We start from the raw sequence: 25,211 nt of genomic DNA on the forward strand, positions 1-25,211 counted from the left end.
CACAGATGCAGCTCTGAAACAGAGGACGACCGACCAACAACACCACTCCAGGAAAGTATACGCCAAATATGCAATCAGCACAATTAAAGAAATACAGCTCTATGACAAAAACATAGGAAGGGCAGTAGAAAACCTCAACAAGTGCTGCATTAAAGACAAAGATTTCAGTGGACTGTCCTTTAATCATCTCCTTCACGCTCAGCCATAGTATGTAACAGTTTGCTGGAAGACCCAGAACCAGGTTGATGCTGAGAGAGAAAGCGGTAAAATAGGAGGCTATAAAGAAGCACGAGCTGGAGTTCCCTGAGAACAACGATTGTATGCATGTTGAAGTGTTGGTTTCCTCCCAAGTCACCATTTTTGTATTTTCTTTGTAATCTATAAGAAAGCAAAGGAAAAAGTGGAGAGATCAATAGGTAACAATAAGTGTAAACTTTTCTTTTTTTTATTTAGTATAAAGAATGTTTCCTCACAAGAAGCTCTTGATACGGTAGATGTTAGTTTGACTCCAGACGATTGAAGGTGGGACTGAGTGTGGTTTGTTTTAAATGCTGAAGAACTGAATTACAGTGACCTATTGGAGCGTTTGAGACTTTTTTTGAGCAGTTTTGCATTGATGCAATATTCAAATTCTGTTTTTCTAACATGAGAAATGCACATTAGACGTGCAAATTTTGGAAAGGCAATTTTTTCCAACAACACATCTATTTGTAAAGTGTATTAATTTAGTCTGTGTTCACAGTAATGAGAATAAATCAACAGTATAGTTGTGACAGTACAAACTATTCAGAAGCAATTTTTAAGAAGCACACTGTCTTTTACAGACAGGTCTTCTGGGGGAGCAACAAGCATGGCCTGCTTTCTCTTTTAGACAGGTGATGTTTAGTTCTCCTCAGTGTTAATTCTGACAGCAAATTTTGATTTAGTTTTAGTCATAGTCCTTTTGACTAAAATGACATTTAGTTTTAGTCATATTTTAGTCATCTGAATTATTTTAATTTTAGTCGACGAAATACAATAAGATTTTAGTTGACTAAATCTACAGTAGTTCTTTATTCTTTCAAGCCGACATATTTATTTGTATAATTAAATATAATTAATCCTTATTAAAGCTATAAAAGATCAGTGAATGCCTTTCCCTTTCTTTTGCTGTTTGATTGATAAATATTAAGGGCAAAGACTGCATTAGGTTTATGACGCACTGTCCCTTTAAGACCTAATGTTCGCTGATCTAATTGCACTGATACAGATCCGATATTCTCACAACTGTTTACGTTCTGTAAAGACATAACCAACTGTTTGCGTGAATACTCTCCAAAACTGACATTTAGACATAATGTTGTGTGTACTTGTCCATTCAGCCACGAAAGAGAGCTCAATTCAGTATTTGCGTGCTGTACAGCTTTCTACTGTATGTGCATGGCTGGGTGTGTGCGCACAGAAATCTTATTCAGATCTATCCATATGCTCTTCTCTTTCTCCCAGACGTTTACATTTTTTAACGTTTTATGATACATGCATCAAGCGCATGCCAACTCATGTCCCACCGCGTAGATCAGTTACATTTCAAATCTGCCCGACTGTTAATTATTTCCCTGTTAAATAACTGGAAATTACTGGCAGCAGGGTTACCATTATTTTCCTGTTATTTTAACAGTTAATTCCTGTTACTGTTTTTTTACAGTGCACTCCCCGTAATGTTTTTCAACAGGAATTTACTGTGAATCACAGAAAAAACAGGAAACAACTGGCAGCAGTGTTACCATTATTTTCCTGTTAAATCACCATTTATTTTGTTTCCATTAAATATTGTTAATTATTTTTAGCATAGTAACGTGTACCACTGATTGTTATAGACATATTCTAGCTTGAGTTAATACAAGAATAGGCATAATCCATCAGATAACACTTAAGTGAAAGAAAACTAATAGTTCCATGTTGAAATTAACTTTTTTTTATTGTAATACAAACACTGACAGGTAAATACTTACACATGTAGGCAGACATGGATCAGACCAATCACAGAAATATACTGTATATCATGTTCATTGCTGACATCTGTGGTCGCTGGACGAAAAATAACAACTGCGTCTGTCTTAAACTAGCAAAGACACTTGCGTTTGGCTTTGCGCTGTGTTGGTGCAAGATATACACTGTGACTCCTGGTCACATAAAAATGTTACTGTACGGTACTGTAGGTTAAAGATGTAAAAACGGTAAAAAAAGATGCCAGCCCTGTCACAAAGGTGGACTGGATCCCTTCACAAATGATTTGGCCCTCAAGGCTGAGCATCCAGCGCTGGAAGCGGCTTTCCGTTTCTCCTGAAACAGAAATGTTTTAAACTGTCAAATTTATGTTTTAGTTTTCATTTTGAATACAGTTTAGTTTGATACCATTGAATTCACTACATACAACACCAAAGCCAAACTGTCCTATCTAAAACCAACTTACCAAGAAGTATCAGACGAGGAGTGGCAGGTATAGAGAGTGAACTCTCAAGGTCAGCTGCAGTGGCATATCCCTAGGACATAGAACAAATTAAACACAATATTAATGACATAAGACTACCACTGAGTGAGATGGATATATAGATAGAATGAGAGATGGAGAGACAGGAAAATATAGATAAAGAGAGAGGGGGATATAGATAGAGAGATAGAGAAAGATACAGAGAGAGATAGTGATGGATAAATAGATAGGAAGTGAGATAGATAAAAGAGATAGAGGGTGAGAGTTAGATAGATACAGATATAGAGGGAGAGACAGAGAGAGGGAGAAAGAGGGAGAGATAGAGGTAGAAATAGAGGAAGATATAGGGATAGATTGATAGGGAGAGAGTGATAAAACAGAGAGATAGATACAGGGTAGGTAAAGAAAAAGAGAGAGATAGTGAAAGATAGGTAAATATAGAGGAATAGATATAGAGGCAAAGTGAGGGAGAGATAGATGGTCAGAGATGAGTGTGTGTGTGTGAGAGAAAGAGAGGCAGAGAGAGGTGTGTGTGTGTTTGTGTGTAGGGGAACTTACATCTGCAAGAACAATGAGTCCTGAGACATCTTCAGAAAAGTGAGACAGAAGAAGATGGATGACCTGATAGGACCGCTCGACATCATCTGTTGTCCACAAGTTTGGCAAGAAAACATTATGCAAGCCAATTAGACTTATTGATAGATTAGCAGTAAATTGCAAGGTTAAAGCAAGTAAGAAACCATTCAAATTTCCACCTGGCTCTGTGCTGTCATGTATGGAGGACCAAACCTGCAGAAATTAAAAATTAATAAATAAATAAATAAATAGATAAATAGATAAAAAAATGTGTTAAATAGATAAATAAATGTGATAATAGGAAAAGAAATAAATAAATAAACGACTTGATAAAATAAATATGATTCATTTTTAATCAAATTCATTTTTGTATTATTTTTTCCCCTTAATGTATTATTTTCTGCTTATATACATTTTTACATTTTTTAAAAATCGTTTTAACTTTTATTTATTCGTTAATTATTTATTTATTTATTTTTATATTTTTATATTTATTCTTACATTTATTGTTTAGATTTATTTATTTATTTATGCATTCATTTATTTATAGATTTATTTATTTCCACATGTATTTATTTTTAGATTTATTTATTTATTTATTGATTCATTTATTTTTACATTTCTGTGTGTAACATGGAAATGAGGAAGGCGGTCCTTGTGTAGCTTCAGTGCATCATTGGTTGAGAGCTCACGAATAGAATCGTCAGGCTTAGCTAATAGAGAGGAGATTTTTCAAAAAAAAGAAGAAAAAAAAAAAGAATGGCGGCAAGAAATAATTCCTTGTCAAGTTTGCTACGGGATGTGGCAGATCAGCTGGAGAGTTGTAAGTCATTTTCACCTAAACGCATTATGCCGAAATATTTTGTTGCGTCAACTATTTTTCCAGAAATAATAACACGAAGCTGAAACTACTTATGTGATCCCTCTCAGCATCGTCATCGAGTGTGGAACCGTCGGCGTCGACGTCGACGTCAGGCGCTGGGTTTATGACACCCAGACACCCAGTGGATGGTTGGTTTTCTAGTCTAATGACTGTTCTGTAATAAATGACTAGATCTTCACTCTAAATGACTGAAATGGTTGCGTTTCTCAACCACCGATGGCTTGTTCTATGAAAATCAGAGCAATCCAGGGCCGCGTTTCCCTATTACGGAGCCCCTAAAGGGACGTGGTGGTGAACATTTTGGGGGATGGGACAATTTTATTTTTTTCAAATCTTTTGCGTTCCCTCGCAAAAGTTTTGCGTTCTCCCGAGAAACTTTGCGTTCCCACGCAAAAGTTTTGCGTTCCCTCGCAAAGATATTTGCGTTCCCACGCAAAACTTTTGCGTTCCCTCGCAAAGATATTTGCGTTCCCACGCAAAACCTGTTTTGAGCTCGGACAGACACGTCCTGTTTAATGTCCCGCTGGCAGTGTTTCAGAGCTCCGTACGTTAATGGAGCGTTTATAGTGTTTGAACTTGGACTCAAATATAAAGAAATGCGGTCAGTGCTTAACTAAAGGAGTTCAGTGAAGTTGGCATTTGGCAATATTCACATAGGCTATTCGAAGTTCCCTATTCTTGAGCTAAACGTTGTTGAAACACAAACAACATCTATTTATAATCACAGTAACCTAGACAACGAGCTAAAACCTGATTGTCATCAAAACAAGCTTTATAATATTGATCTCTATGAGCAGGCGGCTGAGAGACAAGTTAGAAGGGACCGTCTGCAAAGTGCAATATAACCCAAAAACGACTACAGCATCAACTCACAGTAGAATAATCATTAACTTCAATGTTACAAACTGTAGTGCCACCCAATTCAGTATCAATGGTGACCCACTGGTCATACTACACTGCTTTTGCACATTTTATATTATGAAAAATATTCAATAACTTCACTGTAACACACCAAATTTAGTTTACACTTGACACATCACTGCTCTAATGTTGGTTATAGGCCTACAACAAATAGTTTGGGAAATAATTGCACATAAAAAATAAGTAGGCCTATTCTTTACACAAATTATATTGGTAGGCTATACGCAGCTTTTGCATTATATTTGCTTACTGAATTTGATGGCATTACACTGTAGCCTACACTGTATGTAAAGCCGCCTTTCCACTGCGCACGACATTCGCATTCGATTGTCGCATTTCGCCCCCTGGTGTCAGTCGCACGGAACTTTGAAATTGGTCGTGATGCAACCGTTACCCTCGGCTATTCACAATGGTAAAATTAATGATTTTAATGAATGTAATGCATGCATGAATATATCCACACAAAACAAATGACCCTCAATACATCTTATATATTAAAAACAGTCGATTTTATAGAGCTAATCAATATAAATATTGATTTAATATGATACAAATATTTTTTTCTGCCATAATTATTAATAACCGTCATTTTGCAGGAATAGCGTTTACATTAAAGTATTAAAATATTGGTAATTCTAGCTTCGCGCTCATAGTTTTGATTAGAATACATCACATCCGGTCGACCGGTCGCATACGGTCTAGCCGCAGAAGTTCAGATATTTCAACGCATCCGAAGCTCAAATCGGATCCGAAATTTCCGCATACACATATGATCGGAACTCCCCGCAGCTCCCGTACGTCTCTCCATAGGAAATTAATGACTTCCGGTCCGACGGCTGTCGTTTGTCGTTTGCAGTGGAAAGGCGGCTTAAGCCTACACTTCACAGAGTGTGAAGTTATTTTATATTTATTTCTAAAAAGGGTGAAGTTATTGCTTTTATTTCATAATAAATAATCATAAAAATTCTGCATTTTTTATCAAACTAAGTAATGTAGGCCTAGTATAACCAGCAGGAGAGCAGTGATGTGTGAACTGAATTTGGTGACAATTCTGCACATTTTATATTATTAAACATATTCAATAGCTTCACTGTGACACACTGTACTGACCGTACAGTGTGTCACAGTGAAGCTATTGAATATGTTTAATGATATAAAATGTGCAGAAGGGTTTTGAGATTTGCACTTTACAGACGGCCCCTTATTTGGATTTGAGAATTGGGTTATAGCTCGTTGTCTAGGTTACTGTGATTGTAAATAGTTGTCGTTTGTGTTTTAACAAAGTTAAGTTCAAGAATAGGGAAGTTCGAATAGCCTATGTGAATACTGCCAACTTCACTGAACTCCTTCAGTTAAGCACTGACCGCATTTCTTTATATTTGAGTCCAAGTTCAAACACTATAAAACGCTCCATTAACGTACGGAGCTCTGAAACACTGCCAGCGGGACATTACAACAGGAAGTGTCTGTCCGAGCTCAAAACAGGTTTTGCGTGGGAACGCAAATATCTTTGCGAGGGAACGCAAAACTTTTGCGTGGGAACGCAAATATCTTTGCGTGGGAACGCAAATATCTTTGCGTGGGAACGCAAAAGTTTTGCGTGGGAACGCAAAGTTTCTCGGGGGAACGCAAAAGATTTGAAAAAAAAAACTCTCCCATCCTAAAAAAATTTCCACCACCACGTCCCTTTAGGGGCTCCGTACCCTATTATAGGTCCACGGCTAGGCCTTTTTGGAAACGCGGCCCTGGATTTTTCGGTTCTGTGATTGTCAATGTCAACTGGGTAAAAATAAAAATGAAATCCAGACACAGTATCTTACTGATGAGGTTATAAGTAAGGGTTAATGCCCGACGAGGTGTCCATTGTCAGGTATTAATGGACGACGGCGAGGCGTGAACGGTTGCCTCCGCCAAAGTCCATTAATACCTGACAATGGACACCTTGAATAACCCGCTTATACCATGGTCACTTGCCAAATAACACATTTTTAAAACATTAGTTTATATTTTAATTAGTTTTACAATCGAAATCTAAAGTTTTTACAAACACCCTTAAGTGGTTTCTCGCAGCTGATGTAGCCAGCGCATTTATTTATTAATTTCGAACGGTAAACAGTCAGTTTCACCAGAACTCCTTTACTAGGTGTCCTCTATCACTTTTTAATGGACACCCTGCAGCCAATCAGAATCGAGTATTCACCCAGACCATGATAAAGAGGTTATAAATAACTCTGTAAATGAGTTATGTTACTTTACATACCTGCAAAATAAACGTTTAATGCTCAACTGTTTGTAGTAAGTTACTTGGATCATAAAATTGTCATAGAAAATGAATAATAAAATATAGAAATTAGTGGTTATTGTTCAGTAGTTTTTTTTTTTTTTTTTTGCCAGCTAAAAGCAAGAAATAAGAAAAATAAAACATGTCAGTTTGACAAAGGTCAGACATTTTTTTATTGCACTTCTGTTACTATTGTCCCCTTCACTTAAAAATGATGGCTGATTTGTTTACTTTCCTACACGTTCTAGCTGAAGTTGCAAGACTATTTACACCTTACAGAGGAAGAGGATTTGCAAGACGAACAAGCTTGCCTGTAATGAGTCGAGCAGTATCCTGCAGCTTTACACATAACTTTTGCTGTCTTGGTGACAAAAATGCAGAATTAGTACCCAGTCGCTGTGCAAAAGACAGTTTGTTCTCTGCTGGGTTAGGGGAGAAACGTGTCACCTTTCGAGGTATGTAAAAAGCAGCTTATTGGAATGTTATTGTTTAAAAGCAAGGTTTTCTTGAACACATTTGGATTATTAATTAACTGTTGTCTTATATACTGCCCTACAAAGCAAAAAGGCAGTAACTACGCAGAGTGCAGAACTGAGAAAAACGACTTTAAAGTTATCCTGTCATCCAGCCTAAGTCGTTGTAGGTAGATTATTGGACATGTGGCTGTTTTGTTACTTTATATTAGCTTATTCTTTGTACATATCAATCCTCATATTTAATTTGATATTTTACCCCTATTTTGCAGTTACTGTATTCTTGCTTTGTAAACTTGCTTTGTATTACTTACCAAAAACGGGGCACCATACCAAGGAAAAAGGCAGTAACTACAGATTCTCCAAAAACTATTACCATTTTTCTCCAAAACAACACACATTTGAGATAAGATGTTTTGTCACATAACAAAGGATGCCTTGAATGTCATGAAAATGATAATAACTCATTTTTGACCAAAAATGCAGTTACTGCCCTTTTGTTTTGTAGGGCAGTATAGTAGGACACAATAATATGGTTCTCAGTGGTGCCCCAACACTGTTGGTTGCAAATATTCTTTTAAAAAACCAGTACGGTCTGTCAGTAGTCATTTTAAATAAAATTTTAACGGAAGTTGTCTGGAGCTTTCAAAACTGAACTGAACTGTATGTCAAAAATAAGTGATAACTGTCAGATTTGTCCCAGTATCTTACATTTTATCTTTTTATTATTATTTTTATTAAAGGGTGCCATGCAGATCCCCAAAAATTTAAGGATGTCATCTTGGAGGCTTATCCAAAACTCAGACAAGGTGGTGGGTTTGAGTTATTAAAAATATCTGGGAACACAAGGAGCCGTTATCTCAGCCTGATACCCTGTCCAAATGAGGGATACAATGTTAAATATTTGAAAGATCCTCAAAACCAAATTGGTCATGCAACCATTTTCATTCGTCCACTTCAACGTAACATTGAAGTTGAACCAGTAAGTTACATACTTTCAAACAGGGAATGTTTTAACATTTACATTAAACATGAATGACATGTTATTTTGTTGTGATGTTTTCTTGCAGGCGAGTCTTCCTAGCAGAGATGAGTTAATTGGACCACCTCAGAAATGTGTTGTGTGTGGAGACGAATTTTCCTTTGCAGCTATCAAGTCTCACAGTGATGAGTGCGGGAGGTATTTGAGGTTTTATTTTTTAAATGGAGTCTCTTATGGAAATGTTTATTTATCATTGTTTTGGGTTTACAGGACAGAACTATTATCTATTGAATTACAGTAGACTTTGTCAGTTTGAACCAGTCAATGTATACACTCACCTAAAGGATTATTAGGAACACCATACTAATACTGTGTTTGACCCCCTTTCGCCTTCAGAACTGCCTTAATTCTACGTGGCATTGATTCAACAAGGCGCTGAAAGCATTCTTTAGAAATGTTGGCCCATATTGATAGGATAGCGTCTTGCAGTTGATGGAGATTTGTGGGATGCACATCCAGGGCACGAAGCTCCCGTTCCACCACATCCCAAAGATGCTCTATTGGGTTGAGATCTGGTGACTGTGGGGGCCATTTTAGTACAGTGAACTCATTGTCATGTTCAAGAAACCAATTTGAAATGATTCGAGCTTTGTGACATGGTGCATTATCCTGCTGGAAGTAGCCATCAGAGGATGGGTACATGGTGGTCATAAAGGGATGGACATGGTCAGAAACAATGCTCTGGGAGGCCGTGGCATTTAAACGATGCCCAATTGGCACTAAGAGGCCTAAAGTGTGCCAAGAAAACATCCCCCACACCATTACACCACCACCACCAGCCTGCACAGTGGTAACAAGGCATGATGGATCCATGTTCTCATTCTGTTTACGCCAAATTCTGACTCTACCATCTGAATGTCTCAACAGAAATCGAGACTCATCAGACCAGGCAACATTTTTCCAGTCTTCAACTGTCCAATTTTGGTGAGCTTGTGCAAATTGTAGCCTCTTTTTCTTATTTGTAGTGGAGATGAGTGGTACCCGGTGGGGTCTTCTGCTGTTGTAGCCCATCCGCCTCAAGGTTGTGTGTGTTGTGGCTTCACAAATGCTTTGCTGCATACCTCGGTTGTAACGAGTGGTTATTTCAGTCAAAGTTGCTCTTCTATCAGCTTGAATCAGTCGGCCCATTCTCCTCTAACCTCTAGCATCAACAAGGCATTTTCACCCACAGGACTGCCGCATACTGGATGTTTTTCCCTTTTCACACCATTCTTTGTAAACCCTAGAAATGGTTGTGCGTGAAAATCCCAGTAACTGAGCAGATTGTGAAATACTCACAGGACCAGGAGCACACCCCTAAATCCATTGAAGCAACTGCCATGTGATTGGTTGATTAGATAATTGCATTAATGAGAAATTGAACAGGTGTTCCTAATAATCCTTTAGGTGAGTGTATATAAACCCTCCTAGTTACTAAAATGTCATTATTATTATTATTATTATTATTGTTGTTGTTGTTGTTGTTTTTAAACCATTTAAAGGCTAAATTCACCCAAAAATTAAAAATTTATTAATTACTTGTCCTCATGTCTTACCAAACCCAAACGTTTTTCATTCATCTTCACAACACAAATGAAGATAAATCTGACTGTCCCTCCATTAGACAGAATAGTGTCCATTGAGAACTCATATTTCATTAAAAAGACCTTCATTTGTGTTCTGGAACAACATGAGAGGGATGAATTGATGACAGAGTTTCCATTTTTGCATGAACTATCCCTTTAAACAGTCTGTGTTTACCCCTTTTCTGAAGGTCAGTGGAGGTCAGTGTTGAGGTAGTGAGTGAGAGAGCTACAGAAAGGGCCACTTCAAGCAGCACTGAAAGTACAGTTGTGAGGCAGGAAAGAAATGATGTAAATCCCAGCACCAGTTACTGCACAATGCAAGATCAGGAAAGCATGACAGTTTCACAGCTCATCACAATAGATGAAGAGAGCACTGAACTTGATGGTTTGTATAGTTGACTTGCACAATATATCTTTGAATTATGCATTAATTTATTTTTAGATTTATTTATTTCCACAATTAATAAATTAAGCAGAGAAATACAGGTATAGAACAAAAAGCAAATCTCATAATGTTCATTTGAAAACACAACATGTGCCTACGGTCTTCAAAGATTACGGGTCATGTTTTTTGGTTTTTTTTTTTTTTCTTTACCTGATCATATGCCTTTTAATGTTTGTTTCTGTGGATAATGTCTCTGGTTTTAGATTGGAAATTTGAGCCAGATGCAACAGAGGCCTCAAAGAAGTACAGAGAAAACCTTTTGAAGACACATGAAAGGGGAAAGGAGCTCAGTTTCCAGATGGACATGAGAGACAGTCCTGAAGACAGGGAGAGAGCAATCTTGACTTTCTACAAGATGGCAAAAGTAGAATTGGCTTGTCCTTTAAAATGTACACTACATGGTAGGTAAAGTAAATCCTATAATACAGGGGTGTCCAGCCCTGCTCCTGAAGGGCCACTGTCCTGCAGAGTTAAAGCAGGGCTCAGTAGTTCCGGGATTTCTTCGCTGTATTCTCGCTTTTTGCTCACAGGTTTCTCTCTAGAGCTCCCCCCACAGCTTCAGAATAGATATTTGACAACACTGTTGTAAAAACTCGTTGCCAATTCTCAGACACCAGCAGAGCAACGACATTAAAGCAGATGGGACATTCTTTAAAACATCTTCTTCATTCGGGTTCGAACAGCATGAGGGAGCGCAATAATGACAGCATTTTAGCAGATTTCTTTTGGCCGTAAAGCAATTGTTTACATCGCGAGACCTGATATCACGCGATGCTTCCTGACGCGGCGGCCCGCCGGCTCAAAGTTGCAAGTGCGGATTTTCCGCTCACGGGCACCAGGGGGGTGCGAAACGACCACCATTCAACCCGAAATAAGTAATATAACCATTCCAATGACTCCGAAGCTGTTCAGTTAAGGTAAAAAAGTTACTTAGTTCACCTTTAAGCCATGTTTACACGAAGGGAAGACGCACAAGAAAACCCTGTTTTTATCATAGAAAACGATTATTTCTAAAAACTCCGGCCAAAGTGGAGATTTCTGATAACGCCGCCAATGTGTTGCCGTGTCAACTGGGAGAAATGGGTTCTCAAACGTCACATTATGCACCAGAAAATGCCTAACGTCATGTTTAACGTTATTTGAGTGCCCTATGACATAGTTATGATGGCGCTCGACGGCGTATTTATGCAACTTTATTAAAATTACAACTTTTTTGAAAACAAGGTTGTGTGCACAATGTTATTATTGAAAACGTAGGGGGGGGAAATATTCGTTTCTCTAAATACCACGCGTAAATGTGGCCTTAACCTCCAACTAGCTCCAACAGACTTGCCTTGAAGTTTTTAGTGAGTCTAATGGTCTTAATTAGTTGGATCAGGTGTGGTTAATCAGGGTCGGAGCTAAACTCTGCAGGACAGTGGCCCTCCACAAGCAGGATTGGACACCCCTGCTATAATGTGATACAGTTCTGAATCTGATTTTTGTTTGCGTTAATGTCCTGTTATACCTTTGCCTTTAAGGGGATCCTGCAATTGGAGACGGTGTGACTCGTCATGTTTTCGCAACCATCATGTCAAAACTCCAGCATGGTTTTGAACTACAACTTGGTTAGTGACCTATACAATACATGTTCTGTCTTTTTCTGTTTTCTTGGGATAACTTTGAAAGAAGTTTGCAGCAATTTGTTGGCATCAACAGTTAATTACTTGCCATTGGCCTTAGGGTTGATGCATTAAGGTTTCTGCATTTTGTATTATTGTAATGCATGCCGGATTGTAACATGGTGATTGGCTTTATTTCTTTAAGTGCCCGGAGGAACACTTCTTTTTGAGGGTGAAAAGGATCACTTGATACCCTCAACATCACAGAGTCTTCTGGATAGTGACTTCTTTGTGGTGGCAGGCCGTATAATCGGACACTCATTCCTGCATGGTGGTCCATGCTTAACTGGTTTAAGCCCAGCAATAATCCACGTGCTTTTTGGTGGACCCCCTGAAACTGCCACAATAGATATACTGGACTGTGTGGATACTGATGTCCGTCAAGTAATAGAGATGGTTAGTTAATCTTTACTCTTATTAATTTTCATTAAATATATTAGCTGGGAATAAAACATTTACTTACACAAAAACAAATACACTATGCAGCCAAAAAAAAGTTGTTGTTTAGATTTTATTAGGCAAATACTTCAGAGACTATGATTGGATCATTATTGCAGTGATTATTATGTTTCTAGCATGTTATATGTTTGGCAACAGTTCTTCTAACCCTAATTGATGGAGTGTGCAGCTTTTCATTTCTTAAACACACATGTAGGAATAAACATCATGGCCATATTCTAGGATGACAAAGTCCAGATTCAACAGGCTCAAATTGTGAAAGAATGGACTATTAGGAGGAATAATTTTCACACGTGAATTGGCACCTCTGAGTCCTGACATTAACCTCAGTGAAAGTCTTTTGGATGTGCTGGAGACTTTACAGAGTGCTCACCTCTTGTGTTGTCAATACAAGATTGACTCTTTAAGTATTTGCCTATTAAAATCCAAACTTTGACACTTTTTTTTGGCCAGGCAATGTATATAATTATTATTTTATGACCAGTTGGAAGGCACAGGTGAATTATCAGAGGAGGAAAAGAGGGCTATTACAGACCTTGCAGTGTCCTGGGATTTGCCTGGTGTGACATCAGAGAACAGAAGATGGCTGCTTGACAAACTTCTCATTCATGCAGTGAGTATGCACTATTGGTTGGAATACTCTTAAAATTTAGAAATGTAATGTATGTTTCCAATCCAAATTAAATTATGTGAAGGTCCTTGAAAGAACTTACAAGCAAGTAAAGCAGCTTCGGCGGGGTTTGAAGGAAACATTGATCTGGCCTTTGCTAACTGAGAGGAAAGACACTATTCCTCTTCTCTTTCCTAGGACTTGTGATACAGTGTACACCCCACTGGTAAGATATGGACCATTTATGTAATTTTGTTGAGCTCTACAATTCTTAAGTAATGATAATTTTGTCAATGTGTCAGATGGTTTTAGAGAGGATATTTTGGCCAACACATGATGAAGACAGCGAGGCTTCTCTTGAAGACACATGTAGGCTCACTGGATTCCTTCGCACCTTCATTGGAAATGGTAATTATAAGAGAAATCAACAGATTTTTTTGCTTTAGATGCTGGATTTTTTTTATTATTTTGTTTTTTGAGTTGCACTCAAGCAGCAACATTCTAATCTGAAAAATGAAGCCTACCCGGAAGTGCGAAAAACTGCAATACATCGAAAATCCGCTAGAGGGAAGTCCCAAAAGGGAGCAAATGTCTATAGACCACCATGTTAAAATGTCCGTTTTCACAGCATAAATTCATGTTTTTAACGGTTGGTCCCATGGACTTTTATTGTATTTTTCGATAGGTTCCGAGTGCCTGACAACTGTGAGGGGGGTGAATTTTTTTCTAACTCGTTAGTTTAGATCGTATTTAGATATAAAATGTATGACAAATAAGGGCGTGGTTAACTTTGATTGACAGCTTGACTGACAGCTGATAACGAGCATAGGCTGCGCCAAGGAGAATGACAACATAAGAAGCGCCATTTTTTAACACAGTTAAAATATAATACTACTGTTTCTGTATCATGAAATGTAGTTTTAAGAGTTTTTCAGGTGAGAATGTAGTTGTTTAAAGCTCAAATCTGTGGTTTATTTATAAAGATTTATGAAAATTTGATCCAGTTGTGAGATCCAGACGATCACCGGGCGCTCAGCGTTCATGTACCCCGCCTGGTACAGCCTTTCCTCGGCTAGTCGTTCTGACGTTTGCCGCTGACTCTGACGTCTATGTAGTGGTTAAACATGAGATATAATTCCTCTTGTGTATATCTAACGGGCGATTTTTGGTCTCGTGAATCTATAATTCGTTCCCTGGCCAATCGTTTTGGCTGAGGGGAAGTTTCATAACTTTATAAGCTATTTAACTTTACCGTTGTATGGTTAGACTAGAGCGCTGACTTTGTATGTTTGACTGATTGAGTTTTGTCATTTTAAATTTTAATAATAGCTTTCCTGTAGCTCAGTGGTAAGAGCATTGCGTTAACAACGCAAGGTTGTGGGTTCGATCCTAGGGGATTGCACATACCTATGTATAAATGTATAGGATAATGCAATGTAATAGGGCTGGGCAAAAAAATCGATTTTTCGATTAATCGTTTTTTAAAATGTGGTCGATTCAAAATCGATTCTCAAACGCCAAGAATCGATTTTTTTTCCATCTTTATGTATTAGTTTTCCTCCACTGTTCATAGGCTTGCAAACTCAATTTTATAGCTAATGCTGTGAGATTTTATGGTAGTTTTATCTAAATCATAAAATAACCTCAATTAGTGCTGCACGTTTAATCATATCGCAATCGCTATGACAAGCCTATACGCAATTAGGCTATATGACCAAAATGCTGCCAAAATGCTGTCGTGACTGTGACAGAAAAACTTGCGATGATATCGTGCGTGCGCACAAGACAGCACAGAATAGAATTATCTTTCGCGCTTGAACGAAGAACACACACAATTATGCCAAAATGTATTTTTGTCGAGTATCTTTATAACATAAGAGCAGTCTTATGACGAACGTGAAGAGTTGTGCCTCGTGAGAGAATGAGTCCGCGTGTGAGTTCCGCGTCTCTGTCAACAGCGGCTGGTCTTAAAGGGACAGTACACTGTAGCCACTAATTATCTCTGTCATTTAAAGGTCCCATGACATGAAATTTTCAATTTCTGAGGTTTTTTAACATTAATATGAGTTCCCCTAGCCTGTATATGGTCCCCAAGTTTCTAGAAATTTCAATCGGTATAAATCGAGCTTTTCCTATCTTTCTCTGCCTTTGAGAAAATGGAGGCTCAATCAGGCTGATCTTGAATCCCCTCTTTATGACGTTACAAGGAGAAATGTTACCTCCCCTTTCTCTGCTTTGCCCGCCCAGAGGATATTTCTCGCCCATGAGAAAATGAGCTAGGAAACAGGAACGCGCTGCGCGCGATTTTAGTTTGTCCACGAGAGATATCATGGCTTTTGAGCGAGCGAAGCATAATAATTGCTCAATAATTGGATGTACAAATGAACACTGAAGGGTCAATACAAAGCTGGGCTTGCTGAACGTCTGAAACTAAAGTCTGGATCAATCTCTTTGGCTCTGCTACACACCTCGGACAAGTAAGTCAACTAATGATATATAAGTGGGTTGCTTTACTGTTTATGGTTACCTAGCTTGTTACACGTAGAATGTGGCTGTCACATGAGCTATGCAGTTTATGTGTGTGAATACACACACTGTAACGCGAGTGTTGTACACTTCTTTGTTATTTGGATAACCGTTTTCCTGTTGGTTATATGGCGCGCGCGATATCCGCATTTCAAGATCGCAGAGCTTGATGTAATTGTAATAAGATAAATACAGACGTTACAGATCTCTCATGAAAAGGCAACAGTAGGTTAGCGTTAGCTACATGATAATAACTGTAAACCATCCGAATAAAGTACCGTATTCAAACATAATATTTTAAACTTACCATTCGGAAACGTCCTGCTGGAGCTGCTGAGTTGCAGCTTCTCCATCTGGATCAGATTCTGGGTCAAACTGAAATGCTTGAACGACTGCGTGTCTTCGTGCCATTGCAATATATCCAACATAAACAAACATGCATGGTATCGTTGCGCAAGATGGTCAAGGCCACGCCCACCCTCCACCTTGCGCCGCCTTTCTCCTCCTCATTAGTATTTAAAGCTACAGACACCGAAACGGCCTGTCTGAAGGAAGCTCATTCTGGGACTGGTTTGTAGTGGCTATAATTCTGCACCGAGGCTGAATTTTTGGAAAGAGATTTCAGATACAGTACTAGGGACCACTAAGGTCTATATTAAAGCCTACAAAAAGTAGCATGTCATGGGACCTTTAAGTTAATCAAAGAACAAAGAGAACAGAGAAAAACACTCACTGCTCTTGAATAAAGAACTTTTGTAACTTTGATTAGTCAATATATAATTTATAATTAATGCAACACAGACTGTTTGATAATTTTATTCAATTTCTGTATGTCCTAGCTGTTAGACAGGAAGGGCACATATTATATTATATGCAACGTTTTTATATGTGGGTTTATGTGAGGATTGTTAACCTGTTTGATCAAGACATGCGACTGTTCTGACTTGTCCAATTTTCAGCATAAATTTTTCATCTTGCATCAAAATCCTGTCTATTCATTGTATGCATTTGAAATATAGAGTTGGGTTCTGTTTTAATGTACCCAAGTGTACCTAAAATAAAAAGAGTTTAATATACAGGTTTGTAGCTCTTAATTTCTTTTTATTAATTAAACACTTGAAAACTTGTTCACTTTTTTTTCTTTTCTTTTTCTTTTTTTAAAGGTCCCATGACATGCTACTTTTTGTAGGCTTTAATATAGACCTTAGTGGTCCCTAGTACTGTATCTGAAATCTCTTTCCAAAAATTCAGCCTCGGTGCAGAATTATAGCCACTACAAACCAGTCCCAGAATGAGCTTCCTTCAGACAGGCCGTTTCGGTGTCTGTAGCCTTAAATGATAATGAGGAGGAGAAAGGCGGCGCAAGGTGGAGGGTGGGCGTGGCCTTGACCATCTTGCGCAACGATACCATGCATGTTTGTTTATGTTGGATATATTGCAATGGCACGAAGACACGCAGTCGTTCAAGCATTTCAGTTTGACCCAGAATCTGATCCAGATGGAGAAGCTGCAACTCAGCAGCTCCAGCAGGACGTTTCCGAATGGTTAGTTTAAAATATTATGTCTGGATACGGTACTTTATTCGGATGGTTTACAGTTATTATCATGTAGCTAACGCTAACCTACTGTTGCCTTTTCATGAGATCTGTAACGTCTGTCATTTATCTTATTACAATTACATCAAGCTCTGCGATCTTGAAATGCGGATATCGCGTGCGCCATATGACCAACAGGAAAACGGTTATCCAAATAACAAAGAAGTGTACAACACTCGCGTTACAGTGTGTGTATTCACACACATAAACTGCATAGCTCATGTGACAGCCACATTCTACGTGTAACAAGCTAACCATAAACAGTAAAGCAACACACTTATATATCATTAGTTGACTTACTTGTCCGAGGTGTGTAGCTGAGCCAAAGAGATTGATCCAGACTTTAGTTTCAGACGTTCAGCAAGCCCAGCTTTGTATTGACCCTTCAGTGTTCATTTGTACATCCAATTATTGAGCAATTATTATGCTTTGCTCGTTCAAAAGCCATTATGTCTCTCGTGGACAAACTAAAATCGCGCGCGCGCGTTCCTGTTTCCTAGCTCATTTTCTCATGGGCGAGAAATATCCTCTGGGCGGGCAAAGCAGAGAAAGGGGAGGTAACATTTCTCCTTGTAACGTCATAAAGAGGGGATTCAAGATCAGCCTGATTGAGCCTCCATTTTCTCAAAGGCAGAGAAAGATAGGAAAAGCTCGATTTATACCGATTGAAATTTCTAGAAACTTGGGGACCATATACAGGCTAGGGGAACTCATATTAATGTTAAAAAACCTCAGAAATTGAAAATGTCATGTCATGGGACCTTTAATAAATATAGGATTTGTATTTAATATTCATTGAGTGAGTCGAATCGAAATTAATTTAGAATCAAAATTGGAAAAATCGAATCGAGAATCGAAATCGAAAATCGAATCGAGAATCGAAATCGAATCGAATTAGAGCTTGAGAATCGAAATCGAATCGAATTGTAACATCTGAATCGATACCCAGCCCTACAATGTAAGTTGCCCATATATGGATTGGCTAGAAGGTGGGTGGGGTTAGGATTTTCCAAGATGGCGCCCCCCATACCCCCATAAACGGCTTCAAAACCGTTCTTCAGAAAGTCTATGGGTGACGTCACAGACGCTTTGTCCATATTTTTTACAGTCTATGGGTGCACTGTTAATAGAGCTGTCACTAACGATTATTTTGGTATTCGAGTAGTCGGTTCATTATTCCGACAATTAATTGAGCAATCTGATTTATTTTTTTGTGATTAATAAAAATAGCACACATTTGTAAGTGAACAACAGCCTTGACTTAGAATATATATCTAGTTATTTGAACAATTATTAATAACAATGAGACAATAACTGGTTCAAAAGTAATTATCATATGGTTTATTAGAACAAAACTGTTAAAACACATAATGCAATATAATATAAAGAATATAACTTATGTACATTATGTATTATAACAAGAGCCTGCAAAGGACCCCTGTGGTCTAATGATTGCCTTTATACTTTACCTCGCAATCTAATCCTTGTTTAATATTGGCTTAGAACATTTAATCAAAAGTCCACTTAATTTTGTATATTTGGACATTTAGAAATGCTACAGCCACTGTAATTTCTTGAACAAGAACATGCTGAGTGAGGGTTAACTTATTTTGAAATCACGATGAGCAGTTAGCATATTTTTAATTAACATTTAAATCCAATATGTAAATCTGTGATGCTACAAATGCCTTTTTCTTTTTTTTTCTTTTTTAATGCAGCTTCTAGTAATATCTTACGGTTTCTAATGAAATTCTGGACTGGATGGGATGTGCTGCCCAGAAGCCTAGACGTCGAGGTGGTGGATGGAGACCTACCCAAGTCTTTCACATGCTATCAAACTCTCAAGCTTCCTAGTCATTACAAGGACTACGTTTCCTTTGAGAGAGATATTTTAGCTGCTATCTGGAGCTCAGATTATGGATTTGGAATGGTCTAAGTTTATAATATCAGATGCCATTTTTCAAAATGTTTCATGTCTAAATCGGATATTTAGTCAGAAAATCTCAAACATGTTTGGTATGCTGCAATGTTCAGAGCTTTGGCTATGTCATTACATTTGTTATTAAATGTAAGAATTTATTTGCTTGGATGTACTAAAAAGATACTGTTCTAGAAATTCTAGCTATACTAAATGGTTTGTTAATGGGGGGTTAATAGCATTAATTGAATTACATTAATGAGATCAGAACAAGTGATACATATTTAAACAATGTTGATAAGAGGTCAAAAACAGGCACATATAATTTTATGCAACATAAGTGCAACTTGCTGATGCTCTTTGAAATTGTGTATACTTGCTACTCAAGCATTTCGGATAATAACATTACAGTCTCTCTGTACACCTCCAACACATCAGACAGGGGGACATCTGGGTCTGGCAATCTTTCAACATCCTCCTGTGCAAGTTGATGTATTTGTACTTCAGGAATCACCACACCGGGTTCATGGTGACCACATGGACCTCTCCAGTCAATACCATATTGCATGGCATCTACCTGTAATAGACAATTGATAATTAAAAAATTCTGACTGGGGTTGCTATATGTTGTTTAATTGATCTAACTTATGGTTTTCCTAAAAATGATTATCAAAACTCAGAAAAATCCCCAAAAAACTGCTGATGAGCCAAGACTGTTAAAACTCAATTTAAACACACTGAAGCCCATTAGACTAATTTAAGATCCTCTAATTTATAATCTATCACAGAGGTCTTCATTCCTGCTCCTGGAGAGCCACTGTCCTGCAGAGTTTAGTTCCAACCTGCTTCAGCACACCTGCCTTTGAATACTCAAGCGATTCTGAAGAGCTTGATGAGCTGAATCAGGTGTGTTTGATTAGGGTTGGAACTAAACTTTGCAGGACAGTGGCTCTCCAGGAGCAGGATTGAAGACCTCTGATCTATCATCTAATATTTATCTATCCATTCAATCACATGTTAAAGGGTTATTCACCCAAAAATGAAAATTCTGTCAGTATTTAACAACCCTCATGTTGTTCCAACCCCATAAGACCTTGTAAGACGACCTACCGTAAGACAGTAAGACCCGTTCATCTTCGGAACACAAATTAAGATATTTTTTCATTAAATCTGAGAGCTGGCTTACTCCTCCATAGGCTTCTAAGTGACTGAAACTTGCTGGCCCAGAAAAGTTATTAAAGAGATCGTTAATATAGTCCAAGTGACCACAGTGGCTCAATCCTAAGTTTATAAAGCGACGAAAATACTTTTTGTGCGCAAAAAAACAAAAATAACGACTTTATTCCACTATTAATTTCCTTCTCTCTGGGCCTCGAGTTGGTTCACATAGTGTTTTAGCGCAGCGCTTCTGTGTTATACGTCACCACGTAGGCTCACTATTGGCCGACGCTGGTCATGTGTGAGATACGTGTGGCGTATAACACAGACGGGCTGCGTTAAAACACTACGTGAAATAACTCGAGGCCCAGAGAGAAGGAAATGAATAGTGGAATAAAGTCATTATTTTTGTGCGCACAAAAAGTATTTTCGTCGCTTTATAAACTTAGGATTGAGCCACTGAAGTCACTTGGACTATATTAACGATCTCTTTAATAACTTTTCTGGGCGAGCAAGTTTCAGTCACTTAGAAGCCTATGGAGGAGTGATCCAGCTCTCAGATTTAATCAAAAATATCTTAATTTGTGTTCCGAAGATGAACGAAGGTCTTACGGGGTTGGAACAACATGAGGGAGAGTAATTACTGACAGAATTTTCATTTTTGGGTGAACTAACCCTTTAATTCATGTCATAATTGCTAACCAGCTTTGATATAAATACCTGGATAGGGTCTTGCAGTTGATGACTTAACCAGAGCTGTATTGGTGACTGGTTTCCTTCTGTCCGCAACTTGTGGTGGTTCCAGCCATCCAGAAAGTACTGAAGATGTTTCTGTACATGTGGCAAGAAGCACCTTTGGAGGGCATAGAGATGCACTTCATCATCTGGATTCAGAAGCCCGTCATTCTCAAGGTTGGTGAAGATTGTGTAGAAGAGATCAAGCACTCCAGCATAAACATCTCTCCACAACCTTTCAATCCTAACACAGTAAAATAACCAAAATACAGAACATTTAAAACAACGACCAATATTTATAATGTTGTACATGAAGTGGAGTTTCCATAGCCTAAAATATGAATTAAAAAATCTATTTTACAGATGTGGGGATTTAGTTTCACATACATTATAAACATTTAAAAAAGAAATTAAAGAATTTTGTTTCCAAGATTGATGGTAGTTACCTGGTAACAATTTTTGAATGGTTTATTTTATTCTAGAAACCATGCATATCTTGGTAATTGTTTGCATTTCTTTGTAAAAAAGAAAAAAAAAAACCCAGGGGCCTGAAACCGTAGCAAGGCATTGTATATGTTTGATTATACCTCTGATTATGGACACTCTTCCCTGTGATGTGCGAGTTTCTGTTCTCTCCTCTGGTGGAAACCATGAAACGAGCAACCTCGATATTCTCCCCACCTTTATCTGACCTCACACGTGATGGCACACCGTACAGGTTCACACCTTCTAAAAAGCTGGTCAGGACTGTAGCAGCTTTATTATTGGTGGCAGCTTTCAAAAATACGATTAGACGGCTAAAGCCATCGATTCCACCATGAACCACAATACGCCACCTGGAACAGATATAGGAAAATTTATTTCAACAACATTAACAACTAGTCTTTTGAGTAATGATGGAAAATACATTTTACTTTCTATAGTAAATCAAAACAGCCAAAACAGTACATAACATACTTAAGACGATACCTTTTACATACAGGGGTTGGACAAAATAGGTGTGAAATAGACAATATTTATTTATTACTGTGTTTAATCAAAATGTGCCTTTAATACAGATTACAACCTTATTAAACTAGATTAACAGATTAACTACATTAATAGTCTCCAGTTGAATGTCGTCTATCAGAACATCTGCCAATTTGTTCAGAGATGTTTAAGTTGAGAATCTACTTCTCACTCACACTTCTCTCCAAAAATGTCCCGCAGTAGTTCAATAATACTCAAGTCAGGTGATTAAGCTGAGCAGGGCAGATGATAAAGTTTATTTTAGTGCTCCAACTGACCATATACAGTACTCTCATGATGGAAGAGGTGCCTGTGTCGCATAACATAGGGGTCTTCGTGAATTTAGAGGCAGAGCTATCAAAATAGGGGTGTTATCCTTTTTGGGTATGGGCATTTTGCTTTGGTGATTTCAAATATCAACAGTGTTTCTCTAGAAATCCCTTACTGGACCTTTAACAACACAATCACAAAGATCTGCTCGTATAATTCCACCAATAATGTCTTTGAAAATTCAGTTGTACAGACCATGTTAGAATAAATCTTCAAAGATGTTCTAGTCAAATGGATATGTTTCTATGTTGATCAAGATATTTCACCACTCATTCAAGTGGGTTCCTCAGTTCCCTAGCATTACACATACACACACACAAAATGGAATCTACATTTTAGAACAGTTAAGTGAGGAAAGGTCTGATTGCCATCTTCTTATAACAGTTCGTTCAACCTTACTCCAACAAATTCACACTTATATCTACATGGTTGTTATGAAATTTAATTTCATGGTGTTAAAGAGATCTGCATCGAATTAATCTATGAACACATCCCACCAATTACACATTTATGCTTTTGCTTTTTGCAAAAATTGCATTTTCTTTTGTTCAACTGTACAGACATTTCCTTTTCAGTCTGAAATAGAAAACGCATCCAGATGAACATGATAAATAATAATAAATAATATTCTACTATTGTCAGCATACCTTATTAACTTATGGTTACCATCGATGTGCCATAAACTGTTGGGTGCAGGCCCAGGGACTGAGTATTTTCTACGCCGCCGAGGGTTCAGTTGAAGACTGCGCATAAGGACACCCTGAGGATCCACCCGTCTCATGCATTCTTGAACACGTTGCCCTAAAAAAGGTAAATTCATCAAAATATGCAGTAAATATTCCAGTCTTTGAGTTCACCTTTGACATGTTCAGTGGTGACCTAAAGGACAAGTTCAAAAATATTACTGTACTGACACTATCAGATGTGCATACAAAAACTTGAAATTAACTGAGCTGAATAAGTACACTTCTGAGATGTTTTTCTAGCTTTAAATTATTTAATAACAATGAACGTTGCAATACTGACGTATTTCAAAAAAACTTCACAGTAATAAACAGGTAGATAATCTGTATTGGCGATATATATAATTGATTTCATTTCTATTTTACATGCTTTTTACTCAAGGATGCTAATATGTCAAGGTACAAAACCCGCCTTACTCTGTACTCGAATGCCCTGTGCACCGAGATGTCCAACCATCATTTTGTATCCGGCATTTGGGTGGCGCTTTAGTACATCTTCTACCAGAGCATCCAGTTCAGCGTCCTCCACAGTTAAGAACAGGTCGCTTACTCTATGAGAATAAAATAAACCTATTATCAACCACACAACACACAAATATAAACACTAATGTGAAAGCTTAGTAGGTTATAAGGCTATGCTACTAGGAGCTGCTTACCTTAAACCATGATGCGCCATCCTATTCCGGATAGTTCTTTCAGAGACACCAAACAATTTTGCAATGTTTACAGCAGTTTGACCCATTGAGAGATAAGTTTCAATAGTACTTATCGGAAGCAAGTACGATGGACGTCCCGCCGTAGTACCATCTGACTCGCACAGATTTTGAATGTGTTGGGAAATATTTTGCAAAGAACCTAACAATTCAGGCTGTTCTTCGACGTTCATGTCGGCAAATATCTCTCCTAAAACATCGATAAGCACATCTAATCTAAACAACACATAGTCATTTGATGCGTTGTTATCAACTTCATTTGCTAAGTTGCGCAACTCTCTAGCTATTTGTAAAACGTCCGCCATAGTACACACCTGTCTCACCACCACCCGACGTCACAACAAAGCCAGAGTAATCGAGCAAGCGCCTCAATCAACGATGAACCAATGGTAAGCAAGACCAACCCACCTAATTATCATACAAGACAAAGAAATGTAAAAATAAATGAATCAATAAATAAATAAATCTATAAATAAATGAATGCATAAATAAATAAATCTAAACAATAAATGTAAGAATAAATATAAAAATATAAAAATAAATACATAAATAAATCAATAATTAACGAATAAATAAAAGTTAAAACGATTTTTAAAAAATGTAAAAATGTATAAAAGCAGAAAATAATACATTAAGGGGAAAAAATAATACAAAAATGAATTTGATTAAAAATGAATCATATTTATTTTATCAAGTCGTTTATTTCTTTCTTTCTTTTCCTATTATCACATTTATTTATCTATTTATCACATTTATTTATCTATTTATTTATTTATTTATTAATTTTTAATTTCTGCAGGTTTGGTCCTCCATACATACGGTAATAAAGAGGCGCGGGCGCCTGCAAGCGTGCTGCGTGTCATACGGATATTTACACCGTGTTCAGAAAGAACAGGGGAGACACACACACACACACACACACACACAGGCACGTGCAGAGGGGGGGGGCGTTGGGTGCTCGAGCACCTGCCCCTTTGCCCCTTGGTGACCAAAGTGCCCTTTTGTCAAGGCAAAATTTCCTCTCCTTTTTTTGTAATTAAAGGCCCTTTTGTGGATGCCTGCCCAACCTAACTATTAGTAAAATTAATAAATAATAATT

General features: G+C 37.7%; 2 protein-coding genes and 1 long non-coding RNA gene across 5 annotated transcripts; 1 reads left to right on the plus strand and 2 right to left on the minus strand.

The window, feature by feature from the left end:
• Positions 1-1,977: 1,977 nt before the first annotated feature.
• Positions 1,978-3,129, minus strand: LOC311301864. The gene is made up of 3 exons (XR_014629516.1): positions 3,029-3,129; positions 2,453-2,522; positions 1,978-2,322 (listed from the first exon to the last, which is right to left on the minus strand). It is a non-coding gene; the product is annotated as an uncharacterized lncRNA (long non-coding RNA).
• A 325-nt stretch (positions 3,130-3,454) lies between these two features.
• Positions 3,455-19,443, plus strand: LOC311302910 (uncharacterized protein; the record flags this gene model as incomplete). Of its 3 annotated transcripts, none has more annotated exons than XM_084429035.1 (13): positions 3,485-3,869; positions 3,977-4,057; positions 7,380-7,586; positions 8,348-8,586; positions 8,675-8,784; positions 10,400-10,596; positions 10,860-11,057; positions 12,177-12,263; positions 12,463-12,713; positions 13,261-13,389; positions 13,472-13,612; positions 13,689-13,794; positions 19,226-19,443. In XM_084429035.1, the coding sequence occupies exons 1-13, from the start codon at positions 3,806-3,808 to the stop codon at positions 19,441-19,443; spliced, it is 2,028 nt and encodes a 675-aa protein (XP_084285161.1). In that variant the 5' UTR covers positions 3,485-3,805. The 3 variants fall into 3 exon arrangements, with proteins under 3 accessions (XP_084285163.1, XP_084285161.1, XP_084285162.1); XM_084429036.1 differs by lacking the exon at positions 3,485-3,869 and adding an exon at positions 7,245-7,290 and having other exon boundaries at positions 3,923-4,057; XM_084429037.1 differs by lacking the exon at positions 19,226-19,443 and having other exon boundaries at positions 3,455-3,869; positions 13,585-13,612.
• A 361-nt stretch (positions 19,444-19,804) lies between these two features.
• On the minus strand, positions 19,805-24,922 carry LOC311302912 (uncharacterized protein; the record flags this gene model as incomplete). Its single annotated transcript, XM_084429038.1, has 6 exons — positions 24,056-24,922; positions 23,817-23,950; positions 23,304-23,457; positions 21,906-22,154; positions 21,304-21,562; positions 19,805-20,002 (listed from the first exon to the last, which is right to left on the minus strand). Exons 1-6 carry the CDS (start codon positions 24,415-24,417, stop codon positions 19,805-19,807), a joined length of 1,356 nt encoding a protein of 451 aa, XP_084285164.1. The 5' UTR covers positions 24,418-24,922.
• Positions 24,923-25,211: the final 289 nt, after the last annotated feature.

The sequence above is a fragment of the Rutilus rutilus genome (genome assembly GCF_951802725.1).
Source record: "Rutilus rutilus genome assembly, chromosome: 13".
NCBI classification, from domain to species: domain Eukaryota; kingdom Metazoa; phylum Chordata; class Actinopteri; order Cypriniformes; family Leuciscidae; genus Rutilus; species Rutilus rutilus.